General features: G+C 62.7%; 2 protein-coding genes across 5 annotated transcripts in view; one reads left to right on the top strand and one right to left on the bottom strand.

Moving 5' to 3' along the window:
• FSD1 (fibronectin type III and SPRY domain containing 1) overlaps positions 1-15,343 on the top strand; it is a gene marked incomplete at both ends in the record, with an annotated part of 516,986 nt that overhangs the window by 59,621 nt on the left and 442,022 nt on the right. The gene's annotated exons all lie outside the window — the stretch shown is intronic.
• PIP5K1C (phosphatidylinositol-4-phosphate 5-kinase type 1 gamma) overlaps positions 1,550-15,343 on the bottom strand; it is a 50,368-nt gene continuing 36,574 nt past the window's right edge. For 2 of the 4 annotated variants that reach the window (XM_080807812.1, XM_080807814.1), the window contains 8 exons: positions 14,997-15,081; positions 13,164-13,325; positions 12,219-12,357; positions 12,091-12,123; positions 10,843-10,947; positions 8,670-8,784; positions 4,639-4,722; positions 1,550-4,409 (listed from right to left, as the gene is read on the bottom strand). In XM_080807812.1, coding sequence (XP_080663938.1) covers positions 4,407-4,409; positions 4,639-4,722; positions 8,670-8,784; positions 10,843-10,947; positions 12,091-12,123; positions 12,219-12,357; positions 13,164-13,325; positions 14,997-15,081 — 726 coding nt within the window. In that variant the 3' untranslated portion in view covers positions 1,550-4,406. Of the gene's footprint in view, positions 4,410-4,638; positions 4,723-7,311; positions 7,390-8,669; positions 8,785-10,842; positions 10,948-12,090; positions 12,124-12,218; positions 12,358-13,163; positions 13,326-14,996; positions 15,082-15,343 lie in introns of all 4 variants that reach the window. The other 2 variants (XM_080807815.1, XM_080807813.1) reach the window with 2 other exon arrangements.

Here is a 15,343-nt window from a genome sequence, read left to right as displayed (position 1 = left end):
CCCCTCCCACAACCCCACTGAGGCAACATGGAACTGGGATCTGAACTGGGTGGTTCAGCTCTGTTCTGTGGGTGCTGGGGGTCATGGGAGGGTTTTTAAGCAGGGAGGTGGGGGTGCTGGTGGTTATGTGGCGTCCCTGCTGGGCTGGGGGCCAGGAAGGACCACAGCAGGGAGAGCTGGAAGATCCGGAGTCGCTGTTCAAAGCTCCCCCGGCCCACCCCAGAGGATGGTACTTCGTGTTCCAGTTCAAGCTCTTCAAGTGTTTGAGCACACAACTTCATGACCTCACCCTGAAGGCTAGGTGCGCCTGCTGCTTGGTGCGGAGGCCCAGGTAGCACGGACAGATTTCGGAGGACCTTCTCCCGCCGCCCTTCATAACAAGCCAGCTTGTCACGGGATGTGGATAAACCGACAGGTGGGGATCGGCCCTGTCTTTTTCAAGACCCAGACAAATGGATGAGAGTACGGGCAGGTGAGTGTGGGATGGTAAGCACATTCCAGATCATCTCTGCACATCCGGCCTGTAAAGGGGCTGTGCTATTCCGCACCACGAGGAAACCAGGTTTCCAGGGGCTAGCTTCGGGATGGGACCTCATTGTCAAAGCAGCGTTTCTCCAGTCGGAAATCCTCGAGACGTGTTTTCCCCTTAAAAGGGGTCTACGCTTTACTCACTTTGAGCAACTCTGGCAAAACCAATACAAAGTCTGGCCAGTGTTCTTTCGAGCCGGGCTGCACTGATGTCAGAAATTATTCAACGTTTTCTGAACTCAACTGGAACCTGGAGGTGGCCACAGCTATCAAGGCATTGGGTCCCACTGTTGTTATTTTATTTTTTAAAAATCTCATCTTTTGGGGCGCCTGGGTGGCTCAGTGGTTAAAGCCTCTGCCTTCGGCTCAGGTCATGATCCCGGGGTCCTGGGATCGAGCCCCGCATGGGGCTCTCTGCTCAGCAGGGAGCCTGCTTCCTCCTCTCTCTCTGCCTGCCTTTCTGCCTACTTGTGATCTCTGTTTGTCAAGTAAATAAAATCTTTAAAAAAAAAAAAAATCTCATCTTTTTTTAAAAAAAGATTTATTTGACAGACAGAGATCACAATTAGGCAGAGAGGCAGGCAGAGAAAGGAAGGGAAGCAGGCTCTGAGCTGAGAGCCCGATGTGGGGCTCAATCCCAAGACCCTGGGATCATAACCTGAGCCGAAGGCAGAGGCTTTAACCCACTGAGCCACCCAGGCACCCCCCACTGTTGTTATTTTTTTTATCAGATTTTTTTTAAAGATTTTATTTATTTATTTGACAGTCAGAAATCACAAGTAGGCAGAGAAGCAGGCAGAGAGAGAGAGAGAGGAGGAAGCAGGCTCCCTGCTGAGCAGAGAGCCTGACATGGGGCTCGATCCCAAGACCCTGGGATCATGACCTGAGCCGAAGGCAGAGGCTTTAACCCGCTGAGCCACCCAGGCACCCCCCACTGTTGTTATTTTAAATCTGACCAAGGACCTCATTCAGTCCTTAAATTCCCAAGCAGACCCAGAGCGCACAGAGGCAAAGAGAAAGGTTGATGCTTATCACCCGATTTTATTAGAGAGAACTCTTCAACGTAAAAAGGAGGAGGGGCGGCGGGGAGGGGGAGGGGGCCCGAGGCTGCATATGTTACTGGGGCCAGCGGGGTGCACGCTTACAGAGGTGCCCACAGCTCTGGGTTTGAGAGACGGCATTCTGTGCCCAATGAGGCCGCACTCCAGATTGTCACACACCAGACCACGGGGGCGGAGCACACGGAACCCCCAGAGAGAATTAAGACACACAAGGTTTGCAGTTTCGTTGTTTGGAAATCAGTTTGACCATAAAAACGACATGGGGGGGCAGGGGGGGACAGGCGATGCAACTGAGCCACCAGAGAAAGGGCGGTGGAGGGCGCTGGCCCAGGGTGCGGACTGAGGGGCTGCAGCGACAGTACCATGGCAAGGGACCCCACTGGAAGGGGACTATTGCACTGAGCCGAGGGGTGGAGGGAGGGCCGAGGGCAGGTGGACAACGGAGGCTGGTGGGGGCTCCCGGGAAGCTGCAGCTTGTCAGTCTCGGAATGTCTTTCGTTTTCACAGCTCAGCAATCCCAGGCTCTCCGAGATGCCATCTGAGACGCACCAGGAGGGAGACAGGGTGTCGCCACGAAAGAATTTAGATTTCTATGCTGGGGGTGGGCGACAGCTGAGTGGGTCCAGAGCCTTCCGGAGGCAGGGGGAACGGGGGTGGGGGAGGAGGGAAGCCTGGGAAAGGCCATGGATTTGCTACACATTATAAATAAAGTCTTGCCTTCTGACCCCTGGTCCCCCAAATAATAAACCAACAACTCCCATCGGCACAGTCTGCAGACCATGTTGGCATCCATGTGACAATTCTCTGAAAAGGGACAAAGAATGCCACCAACACAAAACGGGTCCCCCAAGGGATCTCAGCAACTAGCACAAAAATAGAAATGTCATGATATCCAGGAGGCTTGCAGACTTCTCTGGCAAGTCAGCATCCCGGCGATGCCTCTGTTCCATGATTCGCTCCGGAGAGCCCAAGGGAGCCAGCAGAGCTCCCCTCCTCGCTCCTCAAGCTCCAAGTGGCTGCAGGTGTGCCGGGCACGGGCTCACTGTGCCAGGAACGTGTGCACGGCTCCGGTCATCTCCGACAGAACTCGCAACGTGCCTGACTATCTGGCCTTTGGGGGCCTGAGCGGGGACTCCAATGCCGGCTTTTGGGTGACACAGTTGTCCCTGTCAGTCATCAAGGCCTGAGACGCACCTCTGGACCTCTGCCTGCTCAGCGGCCACCTCCTCGGCGGGAAGGGGGTGGGACGGACTGGCGACTCAGGGCATGCAGACAGACAGCCGTCTGAGATCGGGTGAGGACGCTTCCCGCCATCTGGTCGAAGCCGCCTTCGGCAAGATGGAGAGGATGTCATTTTGCTTCTGATTTGAGACATCCACAGCCTTGTGCTGATGGCTCCTCTCAGGGCTGCCTTTCCCGGGCCCCACGCTGGCGCGTCCCTGGCCAGCCTGGACAGACAGCAGCCAGCCCCACGGGCTCCCTCCAGGTGCACAAAATGAGCTGTGCGGGAGGCGGGGGGGACATGAGAGCAGGCGGGGGGACCCAGAAGAGGGACTCGGAAAATCAAACTCCTGATCCATGGGTTCTCCACCAGGAAGGCAAGGGCTGGAAGAAATTCTTCCAGCTGTAGCTTCTGCTCTGAGCCAGCTACCCGCTCCTCCCACGCAAGCAGGCCAGTGGGAGTGGGCAGGGGGGCAGAGTGGGCAGGGGGAACCATCCCCACTATGCCACCTCTCAAGGGGTGGGAGGGCATTTCTGTGGGGGCAGGACAGACCCCCCCACAAGGCTGTCAGTTCCCATAGTCCCCTCTGGACTGAGCAGGGTCTCTGAGCCAGGTGAGGTTGCTTTCCGTTGAAGATGACAAACCAAAGACATTTTTCTTTTCCACAAAGAATTTTGTCACCTATCCTGTAACTTGCTTACATGTCACCATCTTAAACAAACAAAACAAAACAGAGAAAGCCCATCCCAGTCCTGGAGGGGGATCTCTTACTGGACATCTAAGCAGCCTGACTACAGGAGCGCCCCTGCTCTAGGACCTGCTCTCCGGAAGCCCCCCGGCCTGAGGGCCCAGCGCTCCTCCCTTTGCCTAGGCCCTCTCTTCGAGACACCAAGTAGGGGTGGGGAGGGCAGAGAGGCCCACAGTCCTGAGCTCCATCGAGAGGGGTGGCCTCCTGGCCTTTCCTGCCTCTCAAGTCCCTTGGCAGGCGAGGTGGTGGGAAGCAGACGCAGAGAGATCACGGGCACCGGCAGGTGGAGGGCCACCCCCAGACCACTGGCTGGCCACGTCCAAGGACATGTGTCCAGTGCCTGGCCCGGAACACCTGAGCCCAGAGTCCCTGCAGGTGCGGGGGCCCTTCCCTCCTGGGCGGCACCCCGTCCAAGAGGAGAGAGGCAACCTGGGAGTGCGGATTTCAGCCAGGGTGACCAGGCCACGGGCCCGGGTCCCCGGAGCCAGCAGGCCCTGTCCCCTCAGGGAGACACACGCAAACACAGGAAGAAGCCCGGCGTGCCGCGGAGCAGACTCGCTTCGTTCTTCCGGACACGTCCTTTTTTTTTGTTGTTTTTTTAAATCTTTTTGTAAAAAAGCACACCTGTGCTGCCGTCTTTGTGCAAAGAGTAAGGACCCAAAATAAATACGTGATCGGACACTCAGGGAGGTTCACAGTCTCACAGGCATAGGTAGTCGACGGGAGCGGTGGCCGGCGGTGAAGCCAGGTCCTGCGGGCGGGCAGCGCCTCCGGGAAGCAGCCAGGGCGGCGGCGGCGGCGGCGGCGGCGGCGGGCGCTCGGCTCCGGGTCGGTGACTGCATAGACATTACTGCGGGAGGCAAAGTGGGCGCGGGGGGGGGACGCGGGTGAGCGCGCGGCGGGGCCGGGCGGCACCCCCACCTGCGCGGCCTCCCGGGAGCGCCCCGGCCCCGCGCCGCCGCCCCGCCCCCGCCCGCGCGCCCCCGGCCTCCGTCTCCCCTGCGGCCCCGGGGCAGGTGCGGCCGAGCGGGCGGCCCGAGGCCCCGGGCCAGGGCGTGGCGAGCCGCGGGCGCACTTACGGTGTCGCTCTCGCCGTCGGAGGCTGGGTGGGCGTGCGCGCTATAGTGAAGCGGGGAGTACACCCAGCTCCTCTCATCGGTGGGCTGGGCGGGCGGGCGCACGTGCAGGAAGGGCGCAGAAGAAGAGCAGGGGTGCGAGGAGGCGCGAGACAGGCGAGAGGGAGGAAGGAAGAAACAGAAATAAAGGAGGCGGACCCCCACGCGCACGACAAGTAGGCGGCTCGGCCCCCGCGCGGCCCTCCCCGGACGGGCCCGCCCCCAACCCGGACCGCTCTGGGGCCGGCGGGGCGGAGCGGCGGCAGCGCGGCGGCAGCGCGCGGGGTGGGCGGCAGGAAGCGGTGCGCCGAGCGCAGGCGGGGCCCCGTGCAGCGGGGCGGGCGGGGGCGGGGCTTGCTTGCTGTCCCCTCCCCTCCTGCTCGGCCGGCCCTCAGCGCCGCAGCCTCAGATCCTGTCTGCGGCGTGGCCACCGTGGCCACCGGCACGCAGGACCCTCCCCTGGGGGGCCTGGGTGATGAGGGCGGTCGGGGGCGCAGGGTGAGGCCCATCTCCTAGTGCCCAAACGCACAGATCGGCCGGGGGACACTGAGGCCCCGGCCACCCAGACAGCAAGTAACAGAGGCCCAGCCGGAGGGTGGGCTGCTCTTCCTCCAGCTGCATCAGGGAAATGGGCCCCATTCTGGGTCAGACTCTGGGGGCGGAGAGCGCACGTTCCTCCAGCACCTGTCCCTCCTGGGGCTCTTCTCACCGCAAGAACCCCCACAGCCCTCTTCTTCTCATTCTTCCTCTTTCCCGGGGACCCCCATCACCCCCAGTCTTCACCGCCTGTGCACCTACCCTCCTTGCCCGGCCTCTGTTTGGAGAACGGGGCCTGAGCAGGCACTCGCCCCGGCTAGAGCCAGGGAGGCCACACCCAGTGAGCCCCCAGATCTACCCCTCCTCCGTGGGATGGCGACACCCAGCCTCGCCTCTCCACGGGTGGCTTCATTGGAGCCTCATGAAGGACAAGCACCAGTAGGCGGCCTCTGTGCTCTCCCGGTGAACGCAGGACCCCTGCCCTGGCTGCTCCTTGGGGCCCCCACCGGCTCTCCCCACCTCTGTGCCCGCTCCTCCCTGCCCCTCCTACGGCTGTCACTGCAGAACCCACCCTCCCGGGCCAGACTGCCGGCACCACACAAGGCACCTGACCCACTGGGCGTCGTGGGCAGCTCACTCTTGCCTCAGCACCTGGCCCGGGGCCACACACACACTGAAGGCGGTCCATCCGCGGACCGACTGGTACCAGGGCACAGGGGCCCTGCTCACAGCACAGGGGTCACAGCACACAAAAACCGGAGCCTGCCCGGAAGTCCGGGGATAGGGCCTGCCTGGGGCCGCCCATACCCAGTGTCCTGCACGGGGCAGCCACAGCATGTGTGTAGAGCCTGGGTAGCTGCCCCTCTGGGGCCAGAACTAGCACAAGAGAGTCTCCACCCGAACTCTGCAAAGAGCCGGCCCGACAGACGGAGGGATCGCGGGCAGCAGGACCCAGAATCCTGTGCTGACACACAGAACTGGAGCCACAGACGCATGTCCCCAGCACTGCAGGCCCTCAGGCCGCCTGCACTCACCCAGCCTGCACACTTGCTGCTCCCCTGCTCCTGTGTGCCCCCCACCGGCTTCTGCTGTGCCCTCGACAAAGTCTGCTCTTCCTTCTCCCACCTCCCCACACCCGGGGGTGGGGCAACCCCTCTCCGGGCCACCTTTATAAGCCGCTCCCCGCCCCCCGTGAGGGGCCCTCAGGACCCACTGTGTGTCCCCAGCTCTTGGATCATCTTAGGGGAGTGGCGTCCCTGTCTCAGTGGGACACAGCACGGTGGCAACATCTGGGGAAGTGGCTTCCACTTCTCGGGTTTGCTTGGCAGAGCCGATGCCCAGTGACACTCAGGCATCTGGGGCTGGCGGTGTGAGCCTCCGAGGGCCCTCATCTTGAGAAGAGAAACTCCTGCTTCAGGCCTGTTCTATTCAACCTGTTCTGCCTGCTTGAGCACTGTGTGGCTCTGGGCAGGTTACCTGGCCTCTCTGGGCCCCTCATTTATTGCTCATGAGGACAATAAAGGGTTCTGATAACACCATTGCTACATGATCTCCACACAGCGTCCCAAACACAATGGGCAGATGGGTGTCTGCGAGACACAGGGGCTGCTTGGGAATTCGGACCCAGGCTTCCTCTAAACCGTACCCTCTTGTGGGCTTCCTGGGGAGCTGAGATCGTGGTTTCCCCACTGTGAAGTGGGTATGGAAATACACCTCCTCTCTCCTGCAGTTAAGAGCTCGGCTTTGCTGACCCAAGGGCAGCTTGAAGCCCCTTGGGGAGCCACCGGCAGCCAGGTCTGAATACAGGACAAGTGTCCACCAACTTGTCCCTGACTCAGGCTGGGGCTGCGGTCAGATGCAGACCCCACCACCATGGCCAGATCCCCTTAGCCCCGGCTGTAAGCCTGCAGGCCTAGCAATGCCCACCTCAGGGGGACCTAAGTGACATCACTGGGGGACACATGACCAGCCTCGGTCGTGATGATTCTTTCCCCAAGTCCCTTCTCAGAGGACAAGGGACAGCCAGAACCTGCAGCTCCCTGCTGCCCAGGGTGGTGGAACGGGGGCTGGGCTCCCTGGACGCCTGCTGTGGTCACTTACAGTCCCTGAGGAGCTCAGCGTCACGGCCCGCAGTCGGCGATGCCGGGGAGAGTAAATCCAGTACCTCCCATCGGTGAACTGGGCGGGCCGGGCGGGCGGGGGAGGAAGCAAACAGAGGACAGGATGAGGCAACAGGAATCCAGCGGGTATTAGGTGGGGAGGGCGCCGGGCAGGGGCAGGTAAGCAGATGGCCAAGCAGGAGGTGAGTTTTGGGGTGGCGGGATCCCACCGCGACCCGTTAGCTTCTCTGCTGCCCGCAGGGCCTGGCCGCCCACTCCGGTGTCAGGACCCAGACGCACACATAGGACACGGCCCCCTGGGGCCTCCTCACACACTGATCCACGGGATGGGACACAAACCAAGCCCCCAGGGACGGGGAGCTGACGGCGGGTGTGGGGGACACATAGTGTGTGCACCTGTGACTTTCAGGCCAGACAGTGGCCCCAAGACAGAGAGCGGGTTGCTGGTACCTGTAAGGCAGCAGTGGCCTTATAGCCTTATCGGGCCCCCAGCAACCCGGCCACCGGGGCGGACAGGCAGTCCCCTTCATCGGATAAGGCCATGTGACCCCTGAGCAGGGCCATCCGAGGAAGGCAGCCTCAGGACCCACTGTCCGGCGGTGGTGGTGGGGTCACTGGATGGGACCCTGCAGGCTCCCTGGCCCCCCGCACCCACCTCACCCAGGCTCCCGGCCCAGCTACCCCGGCTGCCTGCGGGAGATGCAAGCGGGGAGGTGACCCCCCTGCCCTGGAAGAGAGGTCCCGGGTCCCTGGGGGCAGGGCCCCTTCCAGCTCCGACAGACCCCCACCCATTCCGGGAGCAGCCAAGAGTTCTCAACCAGTGAGGACGGCAGTGCGAAGCGCACAGTCCCCTTGCCTCCTCGAGAACAGACCCCACCGAGCTGCCCCCGCCCCCGAGTGGAAGAAGATCCACACAGTCTGCAGCCCTTGGTGGCTGACCCCGGGTCTGCCCAGGACCGAGGGGGTTCCAGGGGGGCTCGGAGCTTGAGGACTCCAGATGCTTCCTAAGGGGATATGGTGGCATGGCTAGAGCCAGGACCTTGACCTGTGGCCTGGCGGTGGTCATGAGGCCTCGGGAGGAGGGGCGGGGCAGTTCCCTGGCCTCGGAGTGGCCTGGCCTGGATGGCGAGGGGCAGGGCGCTCCCACACCATGTGCGCGTGTGAATGCGTGCAGGGGCACACTGGGTGTGCAAGAGCGTATGGATGTGAGTCGACCAGTGAGAGCACTGTGTCCACAAGAGTACCTTGTGAGTGTGTGTGTGTGTGTGTGTGCGCGCGCGCGCACCAGCGGGTGTCTGGCCGAGGGCCGGGCAACGGAAGGAGCCGTGGGGGACTTACAAAGTAGATGTCTGTGGCGGGTGCGTCCTCCTCGTCCGAGGCCTGGCTGGCGGGCTCCGAGGCCTGGCTGGTGGTTTCTGCTTCGGCAGCGGCAGCGGCTGGGGAAGCCTCCACCCTGGGGACATGCGCGGACACAGGAGTCCCGGGGTGGGGCTCTGAACAGCATCCCGGGGCCCCAGCCCCAGCCTGTCTCCTCCCCTCTCATCAGGAGGTCATCACAGAGAAGCCAAATAAAACAAACCTCCCCCCCACCAAATACCTCTGCGGCAAAGGGGAGGCAGTTTCTGCCCACCCGCTCATGTGTGAGCCTCTCCCCACCCCTGCTTGAGGGCATGCCCCGCTGGGTGGGTGCTGGCCTCACCGCTCACCCCCTGGGCGACCTGGAAGGTCCTTGCCCATTGCTCAGCCTCAGTATCTTCATCTGTGAAGCAGGGACCCCACGCCCCCACGCCCAGAACCTCTATAACCTTCACTGAGCACTCACTACGTGCCAGGCCCTTTTAAGAACTTGGCATGAGATCCCCCTGCGACCGTCCCCTGGGCCGGGGGCTGCCGCTGTCCTGAGCTGCAGATGGGGAAACAGGTTCCAATGGAAGGCGAGACGAGGCTGAGGCCTCAGCAGGTGGCTGGGTGACTGGGGTGCAGTTTCCATCTCATGAGCAAAATGCGCAGCTCCGAGGTGGGGGGAGGGGCACCTAGAACCACAGAGCGCTGGCTCTCCAGCCTCGGGGAAGGGGGCTGGTTTGGGGGCAAAGACTGAAAGATGAGTCACACCTCAAGGATTCCGGTAACAGGGAAAACACAGCGGGTGGCCACTGTGTGCACAGGCATACCCTCGTATCTGTGACGTCACCCTTGCCGGCAAGGTGCGGGCTGGGCGCGTGCGTGACCGCTAAGGAAGGTGTCTTGAGATCGAAGAGAAATTTTAAAAACCCGTAAAACAGAAATCCCAAGGGAAGAAAGAGAAACTTGGTAACAACACAAACAGAGCCACCCGGCCAAACAGGACCCACAGACAAGGGTGTGATGCAGCAGGACGCCACCCGTCAGCACATCAGACCCAGCCAGCTCCCCTCCGGCCCCCCGCAGGTAACACACGGTTCCCCCACAAGCCCGCTGACCGTAAAACATCAATTCTGGGGTGCCCGGGGCGCTCAGTTAAGTGTCTGCTTTGGCTCAGGTCCACGCAGCCCCGTGTGGGGCTCCCTGCTCAGCAGGGAGTCTGCCTCTCCCTCTCCCACCTCCCCTGCTTGTTCTCTCTCTCTCTCTCAAATAAATAAAATCTTAAAAAAATGAATTTATGTTTGACTGCGAAGGCTTTGATCGGTTTTCATATATACATCCATTTCCAGCGGCCGCTTTCTTCAACTTGTGACGGAACACAGACAGTCCTGAGCAGGGAGCCGGGCTCCGAACCGCCGGAAGCTGAGAGACGTGCGTAGACAAACCCTAGAGCAGGGTCTCTGCCCGCGCCCGGCCGTGGCCTCCATGGCTCTCCGCGGGGGGCCTGGGCGCTGAGGGGGGCCGCGACCCCGGCCCCTCCCCGTCGGCGCCAGGAGCCCGCAGTGCGATGGGCGCAGGTGGCCCCGGCCACCAACAGGATGAACGAGCCGCCTCCCACGGACCGCACGGATCGCGGCGGGACGAGCGCCCGGGACCCCGGGGCCCAGGGCGAGACAGGAGACAGGAAAGGAGCGGGAACCGCGGCGGCCGTGCGCGGGGACCAGCCAGAAGCGGGAAGGCAGGCCCTGAGGAAGAGCGGCAGCGAACGAGCCACACGGACCAAGACAGCCGGCAAAGCGGGCTGCGTCCAGACGTGGCCGCCGAGGACCCGAAGACCCCCTCGCGCAAGCCCCGGGTCAGGACCAAGTGGGTGGCGCGTGAGAGCCCCGGGACCGACGCGTCGCCCGCAGCTCTGCCGGAGATCTGAGGCCCCGGATGAGGCAGCCGCCCCAGCACCCGCGGGGTCCCAGCGCAGACGGCCGGGTTCCCACGCTCTGCATCCCCCCCTTTCCAGGGGGAGGCCCCCTTCCCAGTCTCTCCCCCCACTCCCGCCCAGAACGTGGACTACATTCCCCAGCCTGCCTTGCTGCCGGGTGACCACGTGACCGCACTCAGCCAATGGGACCAGAGCAGACGCCGGCGCGCACGAGTGCGGCAATGGGACACTCACCCCGCGTCGTCCTCCTTGGGGACCACGATCTCAACGCTGCACGCGGGCTCCACCTGCACCGTGATCTGCTGCAGGTCCTCCTCCACGTGGGTCTCCTCCTGGGGCCTGGAAGCAGTGGGACGCCGCACGTCACTCTCTCTGCTCACTCTGCGCCCCACCCCCCGACCCGGGGCCGCCAGCCAAGCTCCAGGCCAGTGAGGGTCTTCAGCCCCAGTGGGAGCTCCATGGGGTGCTCTCTGGGTGCATCTGACCCGTGCTCTGAGCTGGCCCAGCTCACCCCCCTGGTCCCTCGGGCCCTCCTGCCCACCTGGGGCCTGCACAGGGGTAGGGACTGCTTGTCCACCTGGGGCCATCCTATGACTCTGGTACCAGCAGGGGCAGGAGAGTGACTGCTGGCCTGGATCCCGCCCACTCTCCTGGGGGTAGCTGGGCACGGGCCTGGGGGTGGGCTGGTTCCTGGGCTTTCAAACGTCCGGGCCCGTGGGGTAGGTGGGTCAGAACATTCGGGCAGCCACGCAGGCTGGAGGACTGTCTCCCAATGACAGCCCCCAGCAGCAGAAAGGTCACTGAGGCAGGAGCAGGCAGCAAGACGGAGGGAAGTGCATTCTGCCAAATGTACTTTATGCATAACTTTTTTTTTTCTTCCCCAAATGGCAGGAATACTGGCCCCAACACTAAGGGAAGCAACGCCTGGTCACTGTGCACTGTGGTCCTGTTGGCAACAATGGAAACGCGCCCGAGGGCAGTCAGTGGGAAGGGAGCCCCAGGAGCTCCCTGCTTACGGATGGCCTCCATCTGCTGTGTGCGCAAAGCAAGGCACACCGAGCTAGGCTGGTGGCAAGACGAACGGCAGAAAGAGACCCGTAGGTTTGTTTTCTCATATATTCATAAAATATTTCTAGAAAGAGACAAAAATCCCGTCCAGGGGTTGCTCCCAGGGACAGGAACAGGCATGGGGCAAGGGAAGGTGTTTCGCTACATTCTCTGTGTACCGCTTAGAATAAAAATATTTAATAAAAAGAAAAAAGGATCAACAAGCAGGTGATCGGGTCTTCTGCCTGCCCCCCACCCCGCCCACTGGGGGTGTGGACTTTGGGGAGGACTCCAGTGACTCAGGACTCTGTGCAGTTCAAGAGCCTAACTTAAATCTGTGCCCAGGAAAGTGGACAGAGAGGCGGGGCTCCGGGTGGGCAAGCCCAGGGGCTGCGGGGGGGCGGTGGGGTGGGGAAGCTGGGGCTCTCAGCTCACCGGCCATCCTGTCCTGAAGACTGCGTGCGCCGCCTGCAGAGAGACCAGAGCAGGTGCATCAGGGGGCTTGGCCTCCCGCCCGGCCCCTCCCCCCCCGCCACAGGGAGGGGGTCCCTCCACACCCTCACCGGTACCGCGGCTGCTCCGATGTCTCTGAGGGAGACCGCTCCGGGATGGAGAGCGACGTGGAGGACAGGGTTGTAGCGATGGAGGCGGTGGTGGCCTCCTCGAAAGACGGCGGCGTGCAGGGCAGGAGGTCGGGCCGGCCTGCGGGGGGGCGCGGGGGCTGTGGGTGCCTGCAGCAGCCCTGCCACCCCTCTCTCTGCCTCCGCCTGCAGCCTGGCTCACCTGTAGCCACCCAGGTCCCCGCCCTACCTGCCACCCAACACTCTGTTCTGCTCCACCGCTTTAAGAAGGCAAATACCTTCGAAGTTACCCTTGGCACAGAGGCTTCCCATAACCCGCTGCTCTCAAACAGCAGTCCAAACCCTGCTCACGCCCACAGGTCCTGCGGGAACAGCCGCTTCCTCTTTCCTCGCCCTCCCTGACTTTGCTCCAACCACAGGCCTCCTGCTGTCCCTCCAACAAACCAGGTCCCTTGCTGCCCCAGGGCATTTGCATGTGCCGCCTCTCCCTTTCTTGATGCTGTTCCCCCCAGCCCCTCCCTGCCAGGAATCTTTGACTCTTTAACTCTGGGAACTGGGAGGGACCTTCCAAACCAGCACACCCAACCCCAGCAAATGCTTCCTCCCTGTAGGTCTCAGGACATCTGGCAATGGGGTGGGTCACCTCCTCTGGTGGCATCTTCTGTTCAGCTCTCCCTGTGGCCATCCTAGCCACTCTCCATCCCCACTCCCTGGATGGCTGCAGACCTTGGGCTGGGACTCGGGTAGGGAGGTGCCTGGGACCCAGGACCCTGCTGTTCAGGTCGCCAGCTTCTAGAACCCCTTCCTCAAACCGGGTTGCTTCCTGCATGCTCTCCCCTCTCAGCCCCGCAGGGATAGCACCTTTCCCCAGCAGACCCCTTCTCTCTCCTGTCCCCAGAGCACCCTCTCCCCAGCCTGCCCAGTCACCTTCGTCCTCTAGCGTGGGGTAGCTGCGGGCCCCACGGAGGTCGTACTGTGCGTCCTCGCGCTCACTGGGGATCTGGCTGGCCGAGAAGGCAGCGGTGGGCCCCAGGGGCTTGACGGCCAGCAAGGCACCGCGGCCCTTCTTGGATGGTGAGGACTTCAGGGCTGTGGAGAGAGGTGGACTGGCTCTTGGGGCAGCCTGGGAGCCCTGTGGCCAGGCCCCACCAGCCCCCATCCCTCCCTTGCATGAAAGCCTGCTGCCCACGTACACAGCCCCCACTGCCCGGCCTCCAGCCCGGCCCTCAAGCCTGGGCAAGAAGCAACATCCTTTGCACAGGAAACCTTGTCCTGCTTCCTACCCAGCTCTGCCTCGGGAGGTCCCAGAAGCCCCCTCTGGCAGCCCACCCCGGCCGTGGCCTCCACTTTCAGACACGTAAACGGAGGCCTGGGGCCATGCGGGGCTCAGCACCAAGGCCCTGGCTGCAGTCCAGGAGGAGTGGCCTGGGCGATGTGGCTCAGCCCCTCTGAGCCCCAGCAACCTATTCTGCAGCAACAGGGTCAGACAAGGGGCGTGACCCCCTGACGCCCTCTGCCCCCCACCTCGCCCATCGGCGACCGTCACCAGGTTCTCTCCCTGCTCTTCCTGTGAGCTCGGCCGCCGGGGTTGGCCAGCACAATGCCAAGCACGCAGTAGGTGCTTAGGTCGCCTGGTGAGCAGCCCTCCCGTCCCCGGAGACTGGTATCCCCCCCGACCGCAGTGAGAAAGACGCCCAGGAAAGGTTCTGAGAAGTGAGACGCTGATCAAGGTGAACAGCCCACTCTCGGGAGACAAAGGCCAGATCCGTGGGGTTTGCCCATTTCCACGATGCCAGTGATCCCACTGCCATCGGTTTCCAGCTACTGGCTCAGCATCAGGGAACACGGAGTCGTGCTGGCTCCAGGTGACTGGGTGGGGTCACTGCCCACACAGGCCTGGCCCAGGCTGGGAGAGCAGGTCCCACGCCAGGCATTGGCCCTGCCCGCCCCTGCTGTCTCTGTGGACCCACCGGGATGGTAAGGTGTATGCTGAGACCACTCCCACGAATGACTCTGCCTGAATGCCCATGGTGTGCTGGGCCCCGGGCTGGACACTGGAGACACAGAGGGACCGAGCTGGGCCCCAGGCCAGACACTGGGGACACAGAGGGACCGAGGCTGACAAGCACGCTGCCTTCTGGGCGCACAGGGAGCAGGGGGCAGATGGCAGACAGACACGTGGGGACAAAAGACCCCTTCAGGCAGCATATGGGATCCTGGCCTGGGGTGTGCACCAGGCTCTGGCACTTGAGGCCCAGCACAGAGAGGGGACCCTCTGAGGACACCCACGGGACACGGGCTGCCTCTGTCCGGTGCCCTCCTTGACAATGCCTGGTCCGGCTGACAACCGGCTGCCTCTGTGTCCCCCGAGGCCATGTTTCCCTGCCCAGGAAAGGCTGCGGTGGTCCCCATGAGGACTGGCACAGGGCCAAATGCACCTGTCATGTCGGTAAACACATCTTGCCCTCTGTACAGATGGGGAAACTGAGGCATGGAGCAGGGTGTCCCCACTTGAAGTCACAGAGGCAGGACGCAGTGGGGCCAGAACTCAAGCTCAAACAGCGGGTCCCAGGCCCCGTGCTGGGCCCCAGGATAGTGGCGTCCTGACTCCCCTGTTCTCTGGACCAAGTGCCCAACCGAGGCCCGTGGATGGCCACATGGCCAGAGGAGGGGCTCTGGGTTTACCCCGCTCTTGGCGACCCCACCTCCCCGCTCCGCACCCCCGGGGGCCCTCCTGGCCAGAGGGCCTGGGAAGCTCACAGGAATTCTTCCGGAAGACTGTGTTGCTCATGAACTTGAAGAAGCGCTCGGCATAGAAGCTGGGCCGGTGGACAGAGACGGTGTCCTGGGGAGAGAAGCGGGGCCCGTGGGCAGGAAAGGCTGAGTGTCCCCACGCCACCAGTGCTCCCCGTGTCCCGTGCGACAGCCCAGACCCCATGGTGGCACTGGGACCAAGAGACGGGGTCCACGGCACGGGGCTGGCGGATAACACGGCAGGGAGGGGCCTGGGAGGGACATTTCTTCATTATAAACACATCTGTGCTTTTAATCCTTTGAACCACGAGAATAAGTAAGAATATTACCAAGAAGTAAGCGAATAAAGAGCA

Source organism: Martes martes (genome assembly GCF_963455335.1).
Source record: "Martes martes genome assembly, chromosome: 1".
NCBI lineage: Eukaryota > Metazoa > Chordata > Mammalia > Carnivora > Mustelidae > Martes > Martes martes.
The sequence above is the reverse complement of the archived record's forward strand: the minus strand, read 5'-3'. Positions and strand labels throughout refer to the sequence as shown.